This window comes from Coloeus monedula (assembly GCF_965178545.1).
Source record: "Coloeus monedula genome assembly, chromosome: 9".
NCBI lineage: Eukaryota > Metazoa > Chordata > Aves > Passeriformes > Corvidae > Coloeus > Coloeus monedula.
Genome location: NC_138789.1, coordinates 27173721 through 27199728, shown reverse-complemented (window position 1 = coordinate 27199728; position 26008 = coordinate 27173721). Strand labels below are relative to the sequence as shown.

The 26008-nt window shown below is 43.6% G+C and overlaps 1 protein-coding gene across 1 annotated transcript in view; it reads left to right on the top strand.

The window, feature by feature from the left end:
* The window catches only part of GLIS1 (GLIS family zinc finger 1), a gene marked incomplete at its 3' end in the record, with an annotated part of 191453 nt that overhangs the window by 3596 nt on the left and 161849 nt on the right, over window positions 1-26008 (top strand). Inside the window, 2 exon segments of the mRNA XM_082286720.1 lie at window positions 2209-2303; window positions 6840-7220. Coding sequence (XP_082142846.1) covers window positions 2209-2303; window positions 6840-7220 — 476 coding nt within the window.

Below are 26008 nucleotides of genomic sequence, written 5' to 3'. Positions count from 1 at the left end.
GTCTGAAAAGGTATGACAAGAGCTCTGGAGGGAATTTTGCAGGAATTAGGAATGGGAATATATAGCTGCCTGTGAGTCAAAGATTGTTGAGGGTTATGTGTAAGCATCATTCTCTGCTCTTGCTCAGCAAGTTCCAGTTGTGGGCTTACTAGTGTTTGAAGTTCCAGCTCAAGAGACAGGCTGCATGCCTACCTCCAGGGCAAGCTTTGAACACCAGGGAGATGGGACAGCAGCTCTGTAAAGCACTGGGTTCCCTGTCTGTTCACTGGCAGAGGTCATTGCTTGGAGCAGGTCCAGGCTGAAGACCTTGTCAGGGGTGGTACAAAGTTTTGGGTTGAGCACGGCTGCATCTCAAATTTGGGTACTGAGGGGCTTTTGTCTTTGCAGACACTGGCAATCAGTTCTGGGAAAGCTTTATCAGCAACCATGGTGTGTTTTAGGAAAATAAAGTCCACTCTTGTAATTAGTGCAAGCTGAAAACTGCCAGGGAGAAATGGGTTTGTCCTCTTTGTGCTTTGCACAGACATCGTGTGCAGCACTTCAGCTCTTGACAGGTGGCCACTTTGCAAGTCTCCCAGATTCTGCATGCTCTGTTTGGGACACTAAGGGTTGAATTTAACTGATGGAACTGGAAATGAGTTTTACCATAGACAATGATGGGAAATGCTAAATAACCTGGAGCAAAGGGTGGGGGAAACAGTCGATCTTTGTCACAAGTTTAGCACCCAAACTGAAGATTTTGGCTTCTGGGCCCCTGTTGTAAAATGGTTTAGCCTAACCCCACCCTCCCTCACCTCCAGTGATGATAACGAAACTTCTGTGTCCAAATCAGTAGGCTGCTACAGTAATGGAAAGCAAAGAAGTGCCCTGGAGTAAATGAATAATTCTGTATTCTGCACAGGGCTTGGCTGGTATTCAGTAAATACATTCACTGTGTGGCCCGGACACTGTGCCAATGAAGAGAAAACAGAAAGAAGAGTAACTAGCTGCTCTTTCAGCAATCACTGTCTTCAGTGCATTGAATATATGGAACCCCAGGCAAAATAACTGGGGGTCATGTTATAACTCCAGTTCTGTAAGTCATTTAGAGTAGGCATGAGTAGAGTTTGTACCAGCAATTCTGGTCCTGGCACATCCCAGTGCCAAGGACTGGATTTCACAAGCTGAACGTTCTTAAGTTGTGCTATTCTGTGGGGTTTTTGCTTGTTTGTTTGTTTGTTAATGAGTGAAGTTTATTTTACCACCTGTGTTGTGTATGCATGGTGTGAGAGATGGATCTATTTATGGATTGATGCAGAGAAATAGTACAGATGAATGCTTGAGGAAACTAACTGCAGATGTAAACAAACACATCCTGAATGGATGAACCCTTCTTTAGAGGTGTTTTCTGGAAAGTTCACAGGAATGATCTGCCAATTAACTGGAGAGGCAGGGGGGATCTGTAATGTTAGAGTGGCTTTTGGAAATGATGGTTGTTTCTTGCAGTCTCTACAAGACAAAGGTGGATTCAGGATTACTGTGTGGTTTTCCCAAAATACGCTATTTTAAAGAGGTTTGTTTTTAAAAGATAAGTCAGCGTGATCTGAGGAATTTCTTTTTTCTAACTACAAGAACTATAAACAAATCTGTAAGTTATGAGGCAATAGTTGAGTACATCACTAGATAATGTGTGGTCAGTTTGACCCTGCTGCCTTAATTTAGGAGGTAATTTTCAAACCACTATAAAGAAGGGCTTTGTGCTGCCTTAAAGGCATATGGGCAATCTCTAAGAAACAGGCATACTCACAGAGACAATCCCTTTGGTTCAGTTTTTGTTTGGTTGTTTCTCTTTTGCTATCTATGATGCACTAAATTAAAACAAAAACAGGTCTGGACTTGGCATGCCTTTGTAAATAAACTGTTGTGTGTGAATTGACAGCTCCTTTGCAACCAGGTTATTTATTATAAAGTTTGTTATTCTCCCACCAGAGAGCTTGTTTTGCCCAGTATTAACAGAATGCTTATGGTAACACCTCCCACCTCTGCACTGCAGCAGTTACACAAAGTTCTCACAATTTCATTTGTGTCCTTTTAAAATCTCATTTTGTTGACTGCTGGAATAGATGATTTCAATATGTGAACTAGCAATTAATACTTCACCTCTGCTTGTTTGCTCTGCACAGCTCACCTTACCTGTATCTGTTCTGCTTCATTCCTCTCCTCCCACAGAACTGCTTGGGGAACAGGAGGTTTCAGCTGCTCCGAGTTTCTCGAAGATCCGGTTTGTGACGGTGGCCGGTTACAGCCGTCGCTTCCTGACAAAGGTAAAGAACTTTGAAGGCTGCATTTGGTGAACTGGAGTCTCCTTCATGCAGTGTCCTTCCCCCCCTCCTGTTACAGATGATCTCTCACTGTCCTGTGTATCCCACTCTCGAGGGAGGAAACTGTGCCTCTGCCTGTGCAGCTGTGAGCACAGGGGCTGTTCAGAGCAAAGAGGTTGTTGAATGTCTGCAAAAGCACCTGTTGGCCCTGAACACACTGTTGTGACAATGATCTGATCATGGCTGGTGTCAGCAGGGAAAAACTAATGTATCAAACTTTTTAAAACTTGTTCTCCTTACTGGTACAATTTCACTGTGGCCCAAACTAGCCTTAGACTACTACCTGTTTTCTCTTTCTTTGGTCACCAGCTAGGACTGAATGGGCAGATGCGAAAGTCTCTGGTTACTTAGCAGCTGTGTCCTATCCACTTCACCTAGTGAGAGGATATTCAGGCAAGCAGTTTCATTCCTCTGGATGTTTTTTATACCAAATTGCAACCCCACCTTTCATATGTGACTCGAAGCAGGGACTAGCTTCAGGGGCTGAAGATGGCCTGTCTGCCTCAACTGAAAGGTTTGCTTTGGTGATGGTGACATCATTAACAGAGAAGAGCAAACAGGCCTAACTGTGGGCCATGCCATGACCTATGACCACAGCCCTTGGCAACCAAGAATGTTGAACAAGAAGGCTAATATAGAGAAATCTTCCCCCCATTCTCCTAAGGGCAGACTATTGCTGTTGTGGGGGAGAGAGGCCAATGACTGGTTTTCACAAGGACACAAAGAGGGAGACACCCATCTAGCTCATGGATGTAGTGACAACATTGGGTGAATCAGTGTGTGCTGTACAGCTCATGAATGCAGCAAAGTCATGGTGACCCAGGGCATGGAATAGTCTTAGCAGCCATGATTGCACTTGCTTGGCCTTTGTTCCAGAACCAAAACATATGAAGTGTCCTCTGATTCAGTAGGGAGAGAAAAGGGACTACTTAACTCTTGCATTAGTACAGTTATTCAACGAACACTTGTTTCTCCCAGCACTTGTTCTTTCCATGTCTGTGGACTTGCCAGAGGAACCAAGATATTGTTTTGGAACAGCTCTAGGAGTCAAGTCTCTATCAGACACATCCAGGTCTGGAGGAGAATGTCCTTCCACCACCTGTTTCTCTTGCTCAGGGCCAGGGCTGGGCAGCCCCAGCTGCATAGTCCCAGCAAATACAAGAACTAACTACAGGAACAAATGCCTCACTCAAACCTGAGGGAAACAGTGCTGTGAGCACAGGTGTGAGTCCATGGGGCCTCATTTCCCATGGGAGGAATATGGGGACCTGCAGCTTGAGCTATGAGGTCTGTATTGCTGTGAGACAATCTGCCTCAGAGAAATTAATCTCGGTGTGAAGGGCCTTTGTCCTCTGTGCTGTTGGAGCTGTGATGGGCTTCAGCCCAAGCCTTTCCTGGCTTGTAGAGGGTGCCCGCTCCGTGCCTGCTCCTGCCCATGGAACAGCCCAGCCCTGGACGATTGCTGAGCCAGTGGCGGCACCTGCCGGTATTTTGCAGAAAGTTCTGGATGTTGGTGATAAAAAGAAAGAAGCAGCCGTTCAGAGCAGGACGCACACGACCTCAGGAACAAAATGTAGTGATAAGGGTTAACAAGCTTTCTGTGGGAAAATCCCTAACCACAAAAGAAAATCCCTCCAGGAAGGTACACAGTATATCCAAGACTACCTGTTTTCTAGGAAACTCCCTCTAGATATTTGGGCAGCATGTATCAATATAGCTATAATAATTTGCATAAGATGAGCCCATGTTCAGGATCCACCTAAATGCTATTTATTTCCTGCACTGGAAGCAGTGGGATTTCTCTGGTTACACTGCATTCTGGAATAATATTTCCCTCAGTAAATTTTACTGCCTCTTCATGTCAGCTGAGGTTTAGACTGTCGCCACAGCGTATTTGTGTCTTAAATAATTACTGCTTGTAGTAGTACTGCCAGGTGCCTTTAGCATTTCCAAATCAAAGAGAAAGAACAGCTTGGTCCTGCGGGCCTCACGAACGGATGGGACTGGGAGATGGGGGTGTAGGTTAGCAGAGCACTGAGAGGTGGTATGATAATGTACACTGAATATTTTTACTTTGTTTTCATAAATCCTTATGGTATCATCATTCCAATTCAGTATTTGTGCCAGCTAGTTGATATTTAGTTTTGTTTCCCATACAGGTAAGGTGGGGATTTTCTCCCTTTTTGTGGCTTCTTGTTCCCACTAACATATTCTGAGGACATTTACCAGTTTTCAACCACATTTGACAGACAGTTATTAACTTCTGACAATTTAAGATGTGGCCTTACAGAAGAAAAATACCCTATTACTGCCATTATTGAGGGGAAAGGCTGGCAAGCTCCTTCCTTGGTAGACCTCAGGTCATCCACGCTAGGCAGGAATGAGGAGAGGCATTGCAAATGAGCGTCATTAGTACTGCTTCTCCCAGAACTACTTGTTCTATCTCAAGATCTTGTATCTTTTATTGAGAGTTGTTTCCCTCCCACTAAATCCACAACATTCATAGCATTTGCCAAGAAAAAGTCATGCCCTCCTGTCCTGACCATTCCTGTACTCTGTACACTGCAGCGTGGCAGATGTTATTAAGGGTTGGATAAAACTGTGAGTGAGGCACTCTGTGCAGCATCTGTGCTACAAGAAGATGAAGATCTCTTGTCTCGCTGCGGGATGCTTCTCAGGAGGGGTGTAGCAAGATGCCAGTTCAGTAGCTGTCCCTCCTCCTTGTGCTAAATTTCCCAAGCCTCTCCTTTAGTTTTGCTGTGAACAAGCAGGATTTCCAGCCAGATGTCTGTCTGATTTACACCCATGTAAATCAGGACTGCCTCCAAGTCTCTCCTATCTTTGAGCTGCCCTGGTGTGGTACAGACCTGCTGTGCTGCACCTGTGCTGACAGCAGCATGTAGGGCAGCAGGGTGCAGACATCCCTGAGCCAAAAAAGTGTGGGCTGGTACAGCTCGCTGGTGCAAAGCTGCACATTGTGGCTCAGCCTGCATTCGCTTGGAACCAGGCCCAAGCTAATAAACCCAACTAGATTGCTTCCAGACCCAAGCTGGCCCAGGAGGAGCCAGCGCAAATGTCACTGTGCTATGGTGCTTGCTCTGAGCTAGCTTAATTGTCTCTGCAGGCACGGGCCAGCTCCTGCACCTGTAGGGCAGGCAGGGAACGATGCATGTCCATAGACTGAAGCACTGAATGCAGCTGGAACTGTGTGACCAGAGAGATGTCTTGGCCAGGTTGTACCCACCTCCAACACATCTCCTGCTTCCCAGCCCCTGTCCTTGGCAAGGCTTTGCTCTCTCCTCCGTGACATGCTGCAGTGGCTGTGGCTTTCGCATACAAGTTGTTTATAGGGCACTGCCAGCTGTTCAGTGGCGGGTTGGCTTGTGGATGTGCGGTGCCGGGGCAGCCGCATGCCTGAGCAGATTGCCTGGGGACAGGCATAAGGATCCTCGACGACCGCGGGCAAAGGGGAAGGGTCCAGGCCTATGACCGCGGGGCCGCGGGAGGGAAAATCATGGACCTCTTGGGAAGCAAGTGGTCAACTGCAGGGACTCTCCCCACCGGGGTGGACACCGGGAAGGTGGGGACCCGGGGCGCACCTATTCCCAGGCTGACTCTAGCCCACGGGCCCCCACAAGCACGGAGGACCCTCGATCGCCCTGCCGTGCTCCGTGAGGGGCGGCCGCACTAAGCCCGCGGGCGGACCCCGCTGTCAAACCCCGAGGGGCGGCCCCGGCGGCACAGCCCTCCCCCTGCCCGCCCCGACTGGCCCCGCCGCTGCGCCAGGGTAATGGTCCGGGCCGCCTGCGCTCTGGCAGCCGGCCCTGTGGCGGGGGAGCGGGGCTGAGCCCGTGCGCCCGGCGCGGCGGCGGGGAACGGCGGGCAGCGCGTCCTCTCCCAGGTAGGAGCGCGGGGGCGCGGCTGTCACCGCGCCCGGCCGGGCTCTCCCCCCTCCCTCCCTCCCTCCCTTCCTCTGGGACCGGTGACTCGGGGGCCGCGGTGAACCCGGCGGTGGCGAACCCACTCTGCCACCGCGTCCGTGGTTGCCGGGACGGCCGCTGTTCGGATGCCTCAGCTGAAAGGCACCGGCCTCCAAACAACCCGCCTGTATGCCGGGCCCTCTCCCCGCCCCTCCCGGTCGCGCTCGCCTTCCCGGGAGCGGCTACGAGCAGCCCGGCGGTGTTGCCTAGAGAGGGAGCGAAGCCGACGCGCGGCACCGGCCGCCCCGTCCCTCACGGACGAGCCACCGCCGGGGGTCCAAGCGCCCCGGGTCATCCCCCGTCCGGCCGGTGTGTGTGAGACAGCGGGCGGGTGCTGCGGGGTGAGGGCTGCGGGGTTGAGGTTTGCGGAGTGCACCGCCTCACGCGCGGCCGTTATCGGCCGTTGGCGGCGCGGGGCTGAGGCGGGAGCAGCTGAGGGCTGAGGCGGCGGGTCCGGGGCGGCCGCCCGCGCTGACAGCCCGTGTGCCGCTCGGTGCAGGAGAGCGGCGAGGGCCCTGGCAGCAGCCGCAAGCGGACATGCACTGTGAGCTCGCCGCGGGTCAGAAAGGCAGCGCCCGCGTCGAGGTGACCGACAAATGCCAAGGAACGCCTCAGAAGGATCTGCCGCGGGTGACTCGTCCCGGCGCTGGTAAATCTCATTTGAATCCTCAGATGTCCTTTAAAGTATCTGTCAGCAACGGCAGTGACCACACGGAGCCTCAGCAGAGCCCCCCTGAAATGTCAACACCTCTGCTAGATTTCATCCCCAAAAGACCCAGCATATTCGAGAGGATTCCGATTCTGCCGAGGGCGCAGGAGCTGCGATGCGCTAGAGGCTCGAAAGATTATTTCCAGCAGCAGAAACATCAAAGCGTGAAGGGTGAGTTTAAAAATGCATGAACTGAACACTATCACCACCAAAAACCTATTCACCAAACAAATAAAAACGTTAACAAGCCTTTTTTCCCTCCCCTTCCTTTTGGTCTTCGTTGTGTTTTCTAACTTGTTTATTTGACTTCAAGCTTTACAACTTTTTTCCTGTGCACCTTGGAGGCACAGGATAAACCAGACTGTGCTTTGCCGGTGTGAAGCTGAGTGCGTCTTAACAGTATTTTAAAAATCTTGAGACCAGCATCTTCATTAGTTGTGCTGAGCGGGTGCTGCTCATGCGATCGCGTCTCCGAGGTGGTTGTTGTGGGGTTGGTGCTGAAGACTGGGCTGGTCTGTCCTGCGCCACGGAGTGCGTGTGGGGTGTTTGTTTGTGAGCATGCCTGGCTGACAGTAAATGCCTGGTTCTTATTCAGCAGTTTCACCACGGTTGCTTGGTTTTTATAGTTTGTATTTCAAGGAGGTGTTACAAGTGCTGGATTCAGGCGGTGAATCCTCAGACTTGGGAACTCCTGGTGCCCGGAAGGTCACATTCTGCTAGTTAACAAATGCCTGATTTTCAGCTGTCCATTGTTAAAGAAGTGGCACTGAAGTAAGGTCAGAAATTGCTTACTAAAAATCTATTAATTAAGCTTTTAAACTAGAACTTGTTAACTGGGCTGAAATTAAGTTTTAAAATAATCCCTCTAAGGTATCACTGAATGGGCTCAGAGGGAATTGAAGCATTCTTTTATGCTACTAAGTCACTTGCAGAGACATATGTTCACCTAAGGTTATTACAGTAAGACAATGTTTTCTTTAATGTTAGAAAGGTAATTCTCTTTTTTCTCTTCTTATCAGTCCATTCTCATTCTCTTATTTTATACATGTACATGCAATTATCTTGTCGGTGTAAGACTGTTCTCAGTGGGATTTTTTCCAGTTCTGCCCATTCTTCTGAAAACTAAAAGTAGGCTGCGTGCCCTTGGACTAGTGACATTTTCTTTTGTGAGCTTGTTACCTAGGGTGATGGCACCTTTCATTGCCATGAAGTTATGTTAATGAACACCTCAGTCTGTGCTAGGTCTGTCCTGCAGACTCTAGGATGTGTTTGTTCATCACCACTGAATACAGACAGAGCAGAGCAGCAGGTTATAAATTACCTTTTTTATTTTTCTGTTTGTTAATGCTGCAATTCTTCTCTCCTGATTAAAAAAAAAAAAAGGTTGTTAATGTTTGGCAGGAATGAAATGAAGGTCTGTTACGCAGACTCATGTTTGGAGGGGGGAGAAGGAGGATTCACAGAGTATGAAGGGAGAGCTACAAGCTCTAGTACTGCTGTGCTGCTGCCTGTGGAAGGGACTCAGGGGGTGTTTGAGTTCCTTGTTGGTGCCACGGGTGAGGTTGGTGCCACTTGACACGGTTCATGCCAGCATAAAATCCTGCCCATGCATTGCCCTGTGAGGCAGACTGTTGAAACACTTTTTTTTTCTTTTTTCCTTTGAGCTATTTAGCCCTCTTTTCATGCATATCCCTCTTCCTATTGCAGAGGGGAGGAGTGTAGCGAGGGAAAGAGGAAAAAGTGTAATTTTGTGTTCACTTTGGTCTTTTATAGTAGATGTAGGTGGCCATGGGAGAAGGTTGCTAATTCATCTTTCCTGACAGATCAATTTCCCATTTTCACCACTGGGGAAAAAAAAAAAGGTGTTTTAAGTTTGGTTGCTGTTTTTGTTTAATGTGTTTTCTGTCTAGGGTGTTACCTTGTGGTTGCTTCAGTGTATGGGTGACTTGAGTCATGGGAGTAAGTAGGAGGTATCCATGGGCAAGATAGGGTTCATTTAACTGAGCAGGATGATTTTATGAATAATGCTGGATTTTTCTAAAGATGTCAACACTGAGTTTTTTGGGTGAATTTCTGTTGTTTGTTTGTTGGGTTTTTTTGTTTGGTTTTGCCTTTTTTTTTTTTTTTTCCCCTCTCTCTGAGAAGACATTTTCAGGAGGAGTTAGGGAAAGTAAAATTTAAAGTAAAATTTTGAGTCTGATTTAAAATGTGTGGGATGTGCTGCTCCTTCTGACTTGGACAGTGTCAGCAAGTGCTTTAATGTCCACTGAGGCATTTTAGAGTGCTCACTGTTCTCTAACTCACAAAAAGAGAGTATCTAAAGTGGGCTGTGCTGCAGACAGGAGAGCTGCTGCTCTTTCAAGGAGCAGTGCAAACCATCTCCCACCAACCCTGGTTCTCTCTTGAAGATAAAGGACTGGGATAGCTGCATGTGGATGTGATATACCAAGATAAAGCTAAGAAATGGGAATGAGGGAAACATTCAGATTTACCCAGTGAAAGGTTTTGGGGAGGAAACTGATGACAGCTTAATTTCAGACCATCGTGCCGTGCATCTCCTATTCTCCAGCCCCAGAGTGCCATGTACCCAGTAATTCCCTCTGCAGTCTGGGTTAGATTACAGAATGTGCCTCCTGGTTTTGGTTTATCCACAGTTGAAAGCTGCAAGTAGGGAGCGTAAAAGACGCTCTCTAACAAGAGCAAAACCAATTTTTATAGTTGCCTGTAAGGTTTTTCTTCCTAAACAAGCCCTACTTTTAAATTTTTTTTTTCAAGAAAAGAATGAATCACAATGATACACTGCTCTACTAATAAAAAGGGCAGCTTTGAAGTAATCACAATGGGGAAGAAGTATCCTGCTGTTGTAATGTGTCTGTGGTGTTACTCTGCTGCTTCACAGTGTTTTAAGTTGTGACCCTGAAAAATGCTTCTGTGCCTGAGCAAGTCTTTTGGACTTTATGAACAGCCAAACAGAAACTTGAGGGGTGGTGGTGAGCATTATTTCTGGGAATCAGATCATTTGGGTCTAAACTTTGCAGGATGGAGCTGTTGGTTGTTTGCCAAAAATACAGGTATTTTGGAAATGTGCTTCATGTTTTGTTCTGTTTGGGAGCTGTTTAAAATAAATGTCCAGTTTGCACCCAGCCAACCCCTTCTGCTGTGGCTGGCTGTGATAGGCACCACACTTTTCTTGGTCATTAATCTCCCCATGTGTCACAGGGCAGAATATTTGCATACAGACACTGCTTTTTAGAGGCATTTGGCATAGGATAACTGTGCTATAAGGTATGAAGTCCATTTTACAGTGTTTTCCTGGGATTCTGTGGGTTTGGTTCTATGTCGTTGAATTTCATGCCATGCTATTACAGTTTTGAAAGTAACACAGGGCAAAATACTTATTGTCTACAGGGAAGAAGCTTTTGGGAAGGCTTTAGTGGTGACAAAAGAGTAATCGATAAAGATGCCAAATATCTCAGTTTCTAAATGACTTTGATTATGGCTGTTACCAGGAAACATTTCTCCTTTTCATTCTTTTCCAGTTTTGTTCAGTGTACCTAATTCATGACTCAGTAGAAATGACGAGATTTATCCTGTTAGCTGTGCCACTGGGAAATCATCCAAATGGCCTGGACCTTTGCAGCAACCACTTCAGATATTAACTTACAGTGGGCAAAACAATAAGCTGGTCAAGTTGCGCTAGTTGGATGTTTCCTTGTTGAGAGTATGTTTTGTTCAGACAAGGAGAAAACGGGTTGGATTTTTTTTTTGTTTGTTGTTAACTGTAGCTGCTTTCAGCAGACATACAACCGATGTATTGAAATGTATTAATTTCCTTCTACTGTTGAGAAGGAGGGGTAAATCTTGCCATTTAATCCCCCTGTGACTATTTCCTTGGTTATCAGGACTGTCCTTGCAAAAGTAACAGCTGATACTGTTGTGATCTTGAGCAAAAGCATATTCTTTGGTTATTTGACTTATTAGGTGAATTGACTCATCTTGGACCTGATCCTGCCATTTTCTTCCTTATATCTTACCTGTGTTCACCTGAATTATCCCACTGGAGCAAGTGTGACTGCCTAGGGCTGATAAATATGATATAAGCTGATAAGGAGACAGGGACAGGTTCACTGGTGTGGTGATCTCTAAACTTTGAGTTTTATGCAGAGCTGTAGAAATAATTATTTCTTATTTTCACTCTAGTTCCCTTGCTTGCTGCAGTTGAGCTCTCTGCTGCAAAAAGGAGTTTAAAGGCTTATTTGAACAAAGTGTGCAGTTACAGAACTATATTTTTATTTCATGGTCTTTTTTTTTTTTTTCCCTAATTTTATTTTGTAAGGGGAGAAAAGAGAAGAAACTGCAAATTGGAGAATGTGTTCATAAATTCATTTGGAATAAATTGTGACTGTCCTCTCCTCCCTTAAGCTGGCTATAATGCTTGCTTGTCTTGAATAGGCAAATAGCTTTCAGTTACTTGCTGCTGAAGGAAGTTCTTCTAATGATTTGTATTGCAAAATCAGTCACTGAATTGAAGATGGGACTTCCACGGATTTAATTTAAAAGAGGTTTAATTGTATCTAATAATTAAATCCATTGTAATTTAGGAATTGGTAGTAGAGAGTATTTAGCAAATACAAGCCCAGAGATCTAATGATCAGCCAGTCATATAAAGGCATTCAGTACTTGTAAAGTAAAAGCAAAAACCTCTTTCTGCTTCATGAAAAAACTACAGCTAGTGGAAAAGCTGAAGAGAATAAATGTTGTATCTATTTTAATATTGTGTAGAATTACATGGAATAACAGATAATGCAAGATTAAAGGAACTAAGTCTAATCATTGAAAGAAAATTTTTGATTTGATTTGAGTTTTGTTTGAAGGAGTAGAAGTTAAAAATAAGAAATTACTTGTTCTGTCTTTAAAATGTTACAGTAGTGGAGGTTATTATCTACTGGGCTAAGTGGAATGAGAAGAAAAAATATCCCTTCTTCTTTTATATTAAGAAAAAAACCTCTACATCTTGCAAGTGGTTAAATATGTACATTACTGTTCCTGTGAGCAGTCTCATCAACTACAAAATTTTGGACATAGAGCATTCTAAGTGATCATTTAGATGTAACTGAATACATTATTTGTATCTTAGAGTTCAACCCTGTATACACATAAACTGTTAAGTGCATGCTGAGGATTTTTAGTATTTTTGAGATTATACTCTGGGAGTGCTTCAAAATTCTTTTTATTAGTGAAACTGCTAAATTTCAAGTGAGTGTCTTCTAGGAGACTGTACCGCTTCATTGAAATAAAGTGGTTTGGTTTTTTTGTTGAATAAGAAGGACAAAATTTCACCCTAAATTATTAATATCAGTAGGAGTCTTGCCACTACCTTTAGCTGGGTCAGTATTTCAAGCCTAATATTACAGAAGTTACTTTTCCTGTGTACAGGGAAAAGCTTGTAGAACAAATAACAAGTTTCTGTTAAATCCATCTGTAAGCCAGGAAGTGGAATAACGTATGGACTATGAAGAGAAATCTGTAGTACTGTGAATATAATTTCCATGCTAAGTACCATAATTACCATTATTCTAGAAATTCTGCTGTTTAGTGATTTTAGAACTGTTGAAGATGTTGATGGCAGGGTAATTGGAGAGGGAAAATAGATGTAAACCACTCCATTTTGCACTCCAGATTTCTATCATTGTATGTCAACAAGCTTGAACCAGGCATGCAATCTAGTAATCATTTCACAGTGCCTGAAACGGCTTTTAATAGACTGGCGTTTGTTTGCTCTTTTTTTTTTCCCTCAGCCACCCAACGTTGTTTCCCAGCACACTGCTGTAACTCGGAATACAGGGTTCCAAAGCAAGGGCAGTGCTCACTGACTGTGGTACAGCGTAATCTTGCCCTACAAATGTGCAAACAATAGCAAAAGTATGTGTTTGGGAATATGGCACAGCTGTTATCTTCTGCCGGGAGCAGGGAGCGTTACAGTGACATAGAACGACCAGTTAAAACCACTCCGGCCGTTTTATTGCCTGTAAATGGGGCGTGTAAAGAAAAGCAAGGACCGGTCCCTCCATTCAGATAAACATCAGCGCAGACTACCGCGGCACTACCTTTCTGCACAGGCTTTGAAGAATAGAGGCAAAGAGTTCCCCTTTTTCCTTCCCCTCCTATTACATTTCTGGCACCCTGTATGTGAAATCTCGATTGGAGCCTGAACTTTCTGTTCTGAGAATCTGTGCTTCACTGGTTACCTGGAACAAAGACTTTTTTTTTTTTTTTATTACAGTCATTAGCTTGACTATATGAAATGATTGTTAATGATTATTTGTAGACAGAGGACTGCTTGTAAAATAGATGAGACATTGCCAGAGCTGCAGTAGGAAATAGATCAAAATTCTGTATTTTAGTTTATTTTAAGGTTTTGACCATTACAAAGTTGATCTCAATCAACTGAAAGTGCTTAAGATCTTTTTATTTAAAGGAACTGTTCTGCTTTAACTCTAATAATTATGTCTGACTTTTCCATCATTACGTATGAATGTATTTGGGATTATTCTACCGAATGGGTTGGCAAGGAGCACTGCGATTGAGCCTATGGCATCATATTTATTCTAAGGGTTAAACGAATGCAAAACATCATAAACTACACTTACTTCTGGCATTTACGTGTGTGATAAGAGGGCTTTGTGAGAGCTCTAGAGTTGTTAGTTGTTTTACAATGAAGAGAAAGCAAATACATTCTTACATGTTGTTTGCATGTTAGCCAGAGGGAAAAATGACACTAAGGCGACATCATCAAATACAGTAAAACTAACTTTTTAATACAGATGTCCATTGTTGTTTTAAGTGCTTAGGGGGTTGGTGGTTTGGTTTATTTTGGAACTTGCTGAACTATATGAAGTGTGTCTCCAGGGGCCTGGTATTTTAATACCTTGTAGAAGGTTGTATAACAGTAGATGATGTATTTTGCCTGCCTTCCAGTGCTGTAAATAAATTACACGTGCTGGCTTGGGAGAACGTATGTGAGGTGTAAATCAAAGACTAATATAAGAGGAAAAATACCAATTAGTGATGTCTTGTAGCAGGTTAGAGTTTCTTTATGCATTTATCTATAATCAAGAGATATAAGAGCAGTAATATGTATAAAAATGTTAACATGAGGCGCTTCCCAAGAAGGGGTAGGGGGTCTAGGATTATTAAAAATAAGTGCTGTGATTCACTGCTTTTTCACAATTTGCTATGGTTAAGTCGCTTAAATACTGAAGTCAACAGTCCCCTAGGCAAAGAAAGATAATATAATTTTAAGTGTATTGTTAAAATTGAAATTTGATAGCTTCCACTCTCTAATCCTATCTAAGTCTTGGCTGTATTAAAAGGAAAATAGATGCATGTGTCAGTTTTGGAGCATAATCTTTCTTTTGAGTTTAAAGAATGATAAATGTGCTTCAGACAAGCAACACAGCAGTTTATTGGTATGAATGTTTTGCTAAATACTACATGCTTAGTACAATCCCCATTCCTTTATAATAAGTTTAAATATTAATTCTTTGGAATGCTAGATGCCTAAAGCTAGATAGAAATGCTGTGCAGTTTCAGATATCTAGGAGTGGGCTTGTGAAACAGGATATTTAACTGGGAGAGATGAGTAGCACATTTCAGAGTTATTAGGGCAGAACAACAATGCAAGAGGATGACTTTAAAAAAAAAAAATTACAAAATTGTTTTCTGTGTGTGAGGCTTAAATACCTTAGAGTTATTTATTTGAAACACAAGAGTAGATTTCCTATCTATGTAGGTTCTAGATGACATTTTTTATTATTATTTTGTTTAACTTCTTTTAGCTGCCTGCCCCTCTCTACGGCAGCTGGCTTTGATTTAACCTGAATCCTTCACTGAGAGGGAGTGATCAGTCACAATGACTGCAAGTTGTGCTCTTTGATGGAACATCTCTGTAGTGGCTGAAGAGAGAAGACTGAATAGGACAGGAAGGGTGCTCATGGAAAGGAGCAGTTTGTATTCAGAAGGACTCACTTTCCTCTAAATCAGCACTTACTGTTTCTTATGTAAGTCCTGCCTACCTCCAAAGCCCCATCTGTGCTGGACAGAGAAGAGAGAGTTAAAGTGAGAACAGATAAAAGAGGAAATTTCTGGTTTATTACCTGCTGTTTTCTGGGAAAATCCCAGAAAAGGTTTAACATGAAGTTTCATGACTCTTGATTTGCCCTGCTGCTCCTGCTGAACTTGCAGGGGGTTGACTTCAGGAGGAGGCCAGTGTTGAATGTTTTGAAAATTCACTCCATGCTCCTTTGAGACACAGAAGATCCAAGTGTTAAATTCTCTCCTGGAGAGAAAAGTGTGCAAGCACTTGCAGCCCAGTGCTGGGATGCCAAGGTCAGTTAGCACAGCACGTTCACCTTCAATTTTTCTTCTGTTTGAGACCGTGCATGGGTGTAAAGCTGGAGTAATCAGCCATTGTATGTGAAACAGGCAAAAGTGGTGAAGGATTGTGGCAGCAGCCAACATGGCCAAGTATATAAATATTTTGGATGGACAGAACAAGGGTGCTTGAACTCTGTTGTAGACTGCACTACTTGTATCATTTGGGGGCAAATCTTTGTACCAGTCATGATATTTCTACAGTGAGAGCATAGCAGAGTATGGTGTAGAGAAGGACAAGCCAGTTTTGGAAACAGAAACAGGGCAATTGTTTGGGCAAACCATCAGGGCCAGCTTGACTTTTCTATGCTGAAAGACAGAGTTTATTAGTTCAGGTGCAGCATTGGGATGATCTGGCTGTGCTCAATGTTTGAGGTCTGATCTGGTGGTGGTGCAGGGCATAGCACTGCAGCTTGTGGCTGTGTCAGCCCAGGGTGGCACTTGCTTGACTGTGGATGCAGCCCCTCTGCACAGTGTGTGCATGGACTGAGCTTCTCTCCAGGCTACACGAAGGTTGTGGTGTTTGCCCTTGTTGGTGAGTCTCCATGAGTGCGAGTGGTGAAGAGTGCAAATTACATCTTTGTTATCTTTGGGAGAGTAAGGTTTCTAAGAGAACATTTTAGTGGGGCTTCTTGCTGCTTGGCATCTGCGCTGCCAGTTGCAGAATTGTTGCAGAGGAACAAAATCTCCCATTTATTTTAGTGCTTGATGTGCTGAGGTGAGGGAAAAGAGGCTACGTTAAGGGAGCTGTGTTGGAAATATTGGAAATAGCCAAGAGTAAGTACCTGTTGGGAGGAAAATTTCTCCCCCCCTCCCCAGTTTTCTGGGTTGCTCTTGACTCCCAGCAGATGGCAAAATCTCTTAGGGCTTGTTGTTCTTGCGGCAGAAATCACTCAAAGGACTGTGTGTCCCTGGGCTTCAGGTGCAGGTGGCTACTACAAGGTTCCCAAGATCCTCATCACTCTGGCAGAACAGATTTTGCACGCAACTGAGACTGTCTCCAGGACTTGAACAAGAAAAAGCAACACTAAATTCCTCCTTTCTGGATATCTGATTGTTGTAATGTTCAGTTTCCTTGAAGTTATCAGAGCTGGTTTATGTTCAACTGAAACTGAACTGGCCTGATCCCATTGTCCCTAACTCTGGTGCAGATCTGAAGTGTTGCCATTTTAAATCCAAGAGTGGATAAAAAAGAAAGAGGCAGACGAGCTCTGGAGGGCTAATGTATAAAAATTTGTCTTCTAAGTATGGACTCAGTTCACTTGGCAAAAGAAAAAGACAACTCACGTTTTTAATCTGAAAAGTTTGCTTCTTATTTTTCCTCCTGCCAACTCGCCACAAATTGGCTTTTATTCCTTTTCTTTTAAGTTCTTGAGCTGTTCGAGGTTTGCTGACTTTGTGGGGATAAGCTACAGACAATGTGTGGATAGTTCCCTTTTCAGAACAAAGATCCCCATGCATTTCAGCATCTCTCTGATTTGGATGGATATACAGGAAATTTAAGGGGATATCTACCCCTAGAGCCCACTTGTTCTTTCCCTGCTCTTGAGTCTTAATGACCTTTTCTTTCTACTCTCTTGGCCTCCTTACTGTGCCACTGTGCTGTTAATTTATTTTTAAATATGTGTATAAAGGGTCGTAACTTATTTGAATTGTGGGCTAAATGAGTGGAAGCATGGCGACTGGTGTAAATAGCTTTTGGTCTGCTGAGTGTGTAAATACTCAAAATCTGTCAGGGTGATTTGGCTGGCTTTTATTGGAATCATTATTCATATGAGATCTCCTTTCTCTTACTGCATCCTGTCAGAAACTATTAGGCAGAGATTGCTGGCATGACTACTCAAACTGCTTTGTCAAAATGCACTTTTATACCTGTTGCTTTTACATTTGCCAGTTCCACAGATATTTTTACAAGTGGATATGTTCTGCAAGATTAGTCATAGAAAGCTAATATAAAGGGACCAAAACCTAGAAGGTGAGAGCAAGCCACTGGGGTGATCAATCATCAGTAGTGTTTTGAGCCTAAATGTATAACAGCATTGGCTACAAGTTCAGCTTATTTGACCAGTTAGAGTGAAAGCACTGGTGTGTTGCAGAGACTTGCAGCCTCAGTGGTACCCAGGTTGAGTTTCTCAAAATGAGACTAACCTGCTTGGGGAACTTTCCTTGCTAAGGCCTAGTGTTCATGCCAACAATAGAATTTTATTAGCTACTGGAGAAGATGCTGGAAGACTTGAAAATTAAGAACAGTAAACATTAGAGGCGATAAAGAAGTTTTATGCATGGGGGAGATGTTTTGGCAGCAAGCAGTCACTCTGAAGAGACAGGGAGGTAGTTTTGGAGCCTAGATAATAAGAGACTTGAGAGAAAACTTGGTGAAAAATAGTCTCATAGCCAGCTAGAATTTAGATAAAAATGAATTATGACACTAACTACCACTAGAGAAAACAATCTGGGAGATTGGATACAGGTTCCAGTGTGAAGGCTGCTGACTGCAGCATTTGCTAGTTTGACAAGCAACCCTGATTCAGAATGTGTTATATATGGGAAGGAACTTCTAAACATGGAATTGAGTGATTTGTAGATTAGAGTTACAATTTGTGTGTATGGTGCCCACACATCTGTCAGAGGCATTGGTCTTGTTCTGCTGGTACAAAAGGAAATCTCCTGTTGTGTCCTTTTTGAAGCTGAGTGTAGCTGTAGGTTTTCCATGTTGGTGACTAATTACTTTGTGAAATGCACCTGATCTTCAGGACCTTCTGTCTCTTCTAGCTTGGTTTGTTCTTCCACAGGGATTATGTGGGCTTGACACTAGGAAAGACACTTTCTAGGACTATACTAAGCTTTTGACATATGGTGCCCAAGGAGGCTGTGAGTTGTTTATCACTGGAGTTTTTAAAGACAGGCTGGGTGGAAATCCTACTGTGGAATGTAATTCTTTGGGCCCAACTGTCCTTCCTGTGACATTTTTAATTCCAACACTCAACTGCTTAGGCACTAGAGAGTTAGAAGAGGACTCTCAAACTGTAATAGTCCAGGCTTCTATCCTCTTTGACTTGCTGAACAAAGTTCAAATCCCTCCTTGTCTAATGTTGGTGTTCCTGGCCACTCATTTGTTTGTCAAGAAAACACTGAGAAGGCATACAATAAAAACCAGACTGAGTGAAGGGCTCAAAGAGCAGCAGTTGGGAGAGCCAGTGGTGGGACAACTGGGCATGGAAAATGATTGATTTTATGTGCAAAGCAGTTGTGAAATGTTCTGTGGCATTCTGGGGACATGCCATTGCTAAAAAATGATTGCCTGTTGGGGATAGAAAATGCCAGCCATTGTTCTGAAGAAGGAAATAGCCTTATTGATACTGAATTAGGCTCACATTGAATTATTACTCATTTTCAGTGCATCCTGTTTTCCAAATACAAAAATTAACTGAAGGCCTGCAGCACTATTGGCCTTTAGTTGTTGGTCTTATCTGCATCCTTACAGTGCAGGTGGAGTTTAGGCTGTTTATACCTGGGGATGGATTGTGACAGAAATTGGCATTAAAAGAGTAGCTGAAAGAAGCTGTTCTTCTCTTATTTAAGAGTCCATCCAACTAGTTCTTGTTTTATAACAAGCCAAAGAGTGAGGCTGGCAGAGGTAAATGTGTTGGTAGGTAAGACTTAACTTCCGGGATGCATTTTGAATTGTCACATTCATTGCTGATGGCAGAAAAATAGTGGTATAGGAAACAATATTGTTGCTTTTTGCAAGGAATAGAAACTGACTTATCTACAGAAATTGAAATGCACACCAGATAGAAATATTTTCTACAGTGACAGTGTTTTGTATACAGCTTTGAAAGTTTTGTGTTTTGTTCGCAGTGTTATTGAATAGCTTCTGCTGAAATCCTGACAGAATATAGAAAGCCACTACCAGCAAAATTTGTTCCTTCAGTTAAAGGGAATATTTTTATTTAATAAAAATCAGGAAGTGACTGGCATTCGACATGGATTTCTTGAGCATTCATCAGAAACTGGACAATAGGTATTTTCTTGTGTCATACATATGAGGCAGTACCTTGGCATGGAGGAATATAAAATGTTTCTGTGGGTGGGAGGCTGGATGTCCTGGAAAGCAGCAACACTGAAAAGGATTGGGATGTCACCAGTTGGTATGAGATCAAATTGGGATCCAATTGGTATGAGAAAATAAATTTCTAATAGGGTATGAGGTGATATTATTAAAAAGCTTAGGGAAGTGATGGTATCCTTCTGTAAATTATCACTCTGGTTGCAGGAAGATAGATTAATGCTCAGGCTTTCTTAAATGGCTTTGAAAAATCAAAAGGGTTTGGAGAAGAACTGGAAGATACTGACCCATGTGTGGTACCCATGGACTAATGGAAGATTACAGGGAATCTGGTCTGTTCCAGAGATGCAGTGGAGGAGAAAATAAGTGATACTTGAGGGTTCTTTTGAGAGCAGATAAGTGCAGGATGGTATCTCATGGCTGAAACTGAGAATGATAAAACAAGAAAGAACACTGATGTTTTCGACTGCAAGGATAATTAAACCTGGCTCAGTTTAGTAAAGGATGTGATAAACCATCTGGTATTTGGAGTGACTGAGCCAGGTTTGAATGTTCCTATGGAAGAAATGATTAATTTGAACCACAGACAATTGCATTCAGTGGCAGAATCACTAGATAGACAAGCTTGACCATCCCAAGGGCTTCGGCTTGCAATCTGTAAAAGACTGGATTCCAGGCCATCTCCTTCCTTCAGACCTGGTGCTGCTGTTCCTTCATGTGCAGTCCGTGAACCTGACATCCAGATGAGGCCAAATTTATGCCCTCATTCTGGGTTTCATGACAAAGAGTAGGGACAGACAGGGAAGGAGGAGCATTGCCACACCACAGTCACACAGTCTGGACAGAGTTATGGCAAGGGAATCACTAGCAACTAATGTTTCCTCCAAACCCGCACTTTCTTTCCTCTTGTTATGTCTCTCCCTTCAGCAAACAGCACCACTCCTCCTGGACTAGACAAGTCTGTTCAGAGATGGGTGATGGAACCTGCTGTCTCCCAGGGCCTGGGCTGAGACCAACTAAAACCAAGTGCTGGTTTAAAACCTGGACACGGGGGAAAGGATAACTCTTGTGATTGGGAAAGGATAACTCTTGTGATAGCCTCTTATGAGGCACTGATGGTTTTCAGCATTAATGTCTTCCCTTTCTTTGTTTTCTGAAATGAAACCAAAGGCTCAGCCTCCTTCCTAGCCCAGCAATAGTGACATACTAACACAGTTATTACAGCAAACATTTTGGCCCTCTCTGGTCATGATGTTTTCTTTCTGTGGGGAGACTGAAATACTAACTCACAAATAATGTCTTTAGAAGTCATATTAGTCACACATTTTTAAGACATTCCAAAATCATACCAACCTCCTTCTGAGCTTGTCTGTTGCTACCAATGATTCAAAGTTTTGAAAACTCTCCTTTAGTTTTGATTTACATTTTGGTCTTGGGCACTTGTTATTTCTGGCAAATGCCAGCTCAATTTCATTAAAGAAAAATCTGTTTTACAGCCACGCGGCTCAGATCTGCTGCGCTTCTAATAATTGATGGCTGGTTTCCTTATTTCCTGCATTGTAGAAAAATAAGGACCTTGTTAGATCCAAACAAGCCTGCATAAAGTCACAGTGTGAAACATCAGGTTGGGGGTGAGCAGAGCAGCTGTGGGCAGGTTTTACAACTTCGGGCTACAGTTGATCGAGGCAGCCAAGGGAAACTGAGAGATACCCATGTGACTAAAATTCAGTTGAGTTCTTTGGCTCCCTGGCCTGAGATTTATATTTGTGACACCTTCCCCTCTGTCAGTCCCTGGGCCAGACACAAGTGTGTCTGTCTGTGTACCTATGGCTCTGCACACCCCGTGGAGTGGCCACTGTGCCTGTTCCTTGCTGTGCCACTGCGGGACGTGTCTATACCCAGTGTTGGCTGTCTTGCTCCAACAGCCCACAACAGTGCGAGTGTGTGCCCTGGGAGAAAGCAGCTGCCATGTGGTGGAGATGAAAAATCAAGAGCAAACACTTTCTGAATTTCTGCAAGTGGGCAAATTAATTTCAGTCTGAACTGTCATCACAAGGGCCTTTTTTTCCTTCCCCTTTCCTTTGGGTGGTATCTTTGATTTATATTTCTGAATGAGGCAAGTGATCGCCCTTTGGTTCTAAGTTCAGTTTCTTCATAGATTTTCGGTTGCAGAACCCTGTCAATTTCTTTGTTAATGTGGACAGCTTTTTTGGATTTGTTTGGGTTTTTTGTTTTATGTTGTTTTAAGAACCAGTGAAATTCAATGGTGTCTATGTTAACTTAAAACAATCTATTAGTTTTAAGGAGCAGCTAATGTCTCTCAGGTATTCTACAATGCAAAACCTGTCAGATGCCTCCTTGCCACTCTATAAGCTCTAGGTAGAGACAGGATCCTGCTTCAGAGATTCATGGTTAAATGGCTCCTAGGAAGCCCAGCAGTGACACCTGAACAGTGTCATAAAAGGTGTTTTGTTTTGTGTTTTCATGCATTTATCAGGTCAAACCTGTTTTCTTTGAGAACTGGATGGTTGCTTTCAGGCAAGACAAATGTGTGATGACTGTCCTAGACACTCCTCCGAAGGACTTGCCCCTCAAAGGCAATGAAGAAGAATTTGTAGGAATTGTAAAACTACTGGGAAATCAGGCCTGAAAGTCTGCTTTACTAAAGGCATGATGCTGAGAGGTATTCAGGCACCTAACTCCCATTGACATCTGTGGAAATTCAGTGCCTAAACAGTTCTCTGGATCTGGTTCTTCGTCTTCTGGCATTGAATATTACACAGTTCTTTCTTTCTGTGCATCTCCTTTTAAGGCATCTTTTGTGAGTGGTGTAATAGTTTTAATTTTGAATTCTTCCCGTCGTGAGTTCCAGCACGTGATGCAGACAGCTGCCTAGAAAGCTGTGCCATGTGGTAATCTATTGTTCCACCAAGGGGTTGAGGCCTAGTAGACAAGCAGTGGGGTGGGAGAGTGAGTCAGAGAAAATACACTGCACTTTTATTAATTGTTGCTGAGGGAGGATGAGGCCAACCTTCAGGCACTGAGACTTTGTTGAGTGAGGAACTAGAGTGACATACTCATGTGTTTGAGTGAAAATCCAGTGAAAAGTGGGAGATTTTTGTTGGCATTTCCTCTGCTCAGCACTGATCTTATCATGCAGGTTTAGTAGCAGAGCTCCTTTGGCTCCTTGCCAGGTGATACCATTGGAGACCGTCTGAGATGTGCAAGATAAAAGATCTCAGGGAATTACAAGTATTATGACTTTCCTATCAAACTGTTCTAATGTGTAGACTCTTAAGAGTCTCCTGACCCAGAAAACTGTCTTTCTTTTAAAAATTCTGTTACTGAAGGAAAAGGAAACACAAGAGCTGGGAAGTGGGACTTGATGTTTATAAGGGCCCTGAGAGCAGCTGTAATTAGAGTAGGTTTTTGGAAGAGACTTGTTCCTTTGCCAGCAAAGGGCCTTGGTGTTCAGCCAGGTTAGATGTAGCCTGAGAGTAAGCACTTGGGAACTGCTTACCATACACTGGTTCTGTGTCTGGCACTGAGAACATGAAGCGTCCTCTCACTTAAAATACTTTGTGTACTCCCAGAGTGCCCTGTGAAACGCTGCCGAGGGCTGAGTCACTGCCCAGCCATTTGGGCTGGTTCTTTAAACCCTGACTTGTGAAGGGCTGCACCAGGATGCTGTGATGGTGATCCCTCCTTGGGGTGCTGTCTTACTCTTGTGGTGCTGTGCAACTGGGAGTTTCAATATGGGCCCATAGTTTTGGTAGTACAGCCAACTCAGTGATGTGAGAGCAAGGAAATTCCTGGAACCCCCATTGTCGGCCTCTTCCTTGCATTCACAGATTCACAACTGCTTTGGACATGAGTGTAGACCTATCTGCACAGAGAGGTAAATGGGACTGGCAGGAAGTAAGTGTGCATGTGATCATAGTCATTAAGGGAAAAAACCTAGATGTTCTTTATTTTCTTTTTAAAGCTTCAAAATTGAACTCTTGAGTTCTGAACTTGTTTCTCAGATTTCACAGTGCATGAGAGGAAAACATTTGACTTCCTATCCCAAGGCCTGTAGAACTGCTGTCAATCCAGTTTCCCTGGTTTTAGACAGGAATCAGAACTGTCCACCATGTTCCAGTTCCTACAGAAGTCAGTGGGACCTCAGGAAAAGAAGATTGCTTCTGGTAGAGCTAAATTTGAGTGAGTCACCTAGGAAGTCACCAAGGACACAATGGGAGCTTCATGGGAAGGTGCTGGGGCATGGATAAGGGACCTCAGTGAAGTCTCTCTTGCCCTTGTTTTGTGCTGCTGTAGGGCAGGAGGCCAGGCAGGGAGGGTGTCCAATGCAAAGCCCACTGGTTGCTAGGAGCAAGAGACTGGAAAGGACCACATGGAGGATCACATCTAGTTTGTGGCTATTGCAGGTGATCAGTGCTCAGTGCAGGGAGCATCTGTCCCATGCCACCCACAAAGCCTGTAACAAACTGAGATCAAACTGGAAAACACCAAAAGCCACAAACTGCTGTGTGCCGTAAAGAGCAGGAGAGATTGAAAGCACTGACCATGGCCTGCAACCCTGGAAAGGCTGGGAATTTCCTTAAATAAAAATTCCCAGATGACCCAAGCATAAAGTTTGATCATTGCTGTAAGTACCAAAACTTTGTACTTCATGTTATTTGTGTGCTTGGACAATCGGAGGACTGGTGACAAGCTGGTGCCCACCAGTGCTGGAGTGGAGGGGCTGAGGAGAGCTCCCAGGAATCCTTTGGACTTGCTGGTGCTTACAGCAGCCGCATTTCCATGCAGTCCACAGGAGAAGGTGCTGCTTTTTTTATTTTCTCTTCCCTCCTTTTTTTTCTCCTTTCTTCCACTCTCTCTATTAATAACTGAAGCCAATGGCTGCTCTGAGTTATGAGGGGGTTTTATTGCACAGTTGCATGGTGGAGGGACCTGGTTTTCATTGTGCAGTGCGGGATATCAGTTTTAACCCAGAGGCAGTGATGTTATTTAACAGGTGCCTTAAAGGCATAGTGCTTATTTAATCATCGTCTCCAGATCAACATTATGTAAATTGAAATTGCTTAGGTACGCAATTAATTGTGAATGCTTTAGACATTTTTAAAGGCATAAGACAATACCTGAAGTTCCATTTTAAGAATATCCAGGTCAAAGGACACACATGTTTTTATTTTCTTATTTGAGGTATAATGTGTTCAAGGCAGATTTATGGCACAACCTTTGTTTATTGACTTGTACTTTTCCACATGAAACTAATGGAACATGACAGATGATATTTATGAGGCATGTGTTCTTGATTAAATCATGTTAGACATTAAAACCTGATAAAAGAACGTATTTTAAAGGGTGGATTAATAGAAAAGGAGGCAGCATTGATTGGGGAGTTTACACGGAACAAGACACGTTGGTGTTAGACTGAGTATTTATAGGCGAGATACGTGGTTATAAAACTTAAGAAGCTGAATAGAAAAGGATTAATAAGCTTTGGCTCTTTGGAAAGTTTGAGTTTTTTGGTTTTCTCCCTTTGTAAGCCACTGGCCACCTTATATTTCTCATCTTTCAAGTGAATTTATTCAGTTCTGCATAAGAACTTGTGACCCTTTGTGGCCTAATGCTTGTAATGTTCGCCCTATGTGTGTTCAGTATTCTTCAGGATTCCCAGTCAGCAGATCTTTGTAAGCAGCCTGTGCCACTGCTAAAAACTGCTCTGTAAACATGCTCTAAATTCCTCTCAGATGGGTGCAAATGGGGTAAATCAGCAACAGTCAGATGGAGCTGCTTGTCCCCACCTTGATACCTGGGGCTTTGCACAGAGTTCTGAGTAACAGGTTAGTAGGGAATCACTCTGAGTAGTATTTTGCATGTCAGCATGTCAGCATAAGAGTATCCTCAAAGAATTTCCTGTGGAGAGCAATCGGAGGATTTCGGTAAATGTAACAAGTAGGAACAGATTGCATTTGTTTCCATGGCTTAACTGAATATTAAGACTAAAGAGAAAGCAGATACTGTGCTTTCAGTTACACAGGTGCAAATGTGGAATGTTTCCTGATTTCAGCTACGCAGATGTATCTGAGGACATATTCTGGCTTGGTGCAGCATTTTCACTGCTGAGTTTTAACCTACTGTGGCTGAATTTGTGCTAACCTGGATCCTCAAAGCTGCATTTTGTCTGGAGCAGAAAAACTGCTGCATGAGAAGATAGCTTCGGGCTCTTAAAGCTCCTATCAGCTTAGATTTGTAGAAGTAATGTTCACTGCAAATACAAGAAAAGTTTAAGTTCTGAAAGTTTTTATTACAGCAAAGTAATTTCATTCTACGGTGCAGTATTTATGTCCTGCTTGTAACCTCTTCATCATAACTGAAAGGCTTGTGCCAAATTAATAGCTCTTTAGTTCTCATCTGAAAGCAGTATCTTTGCTGGATGAGGTATGGTAAA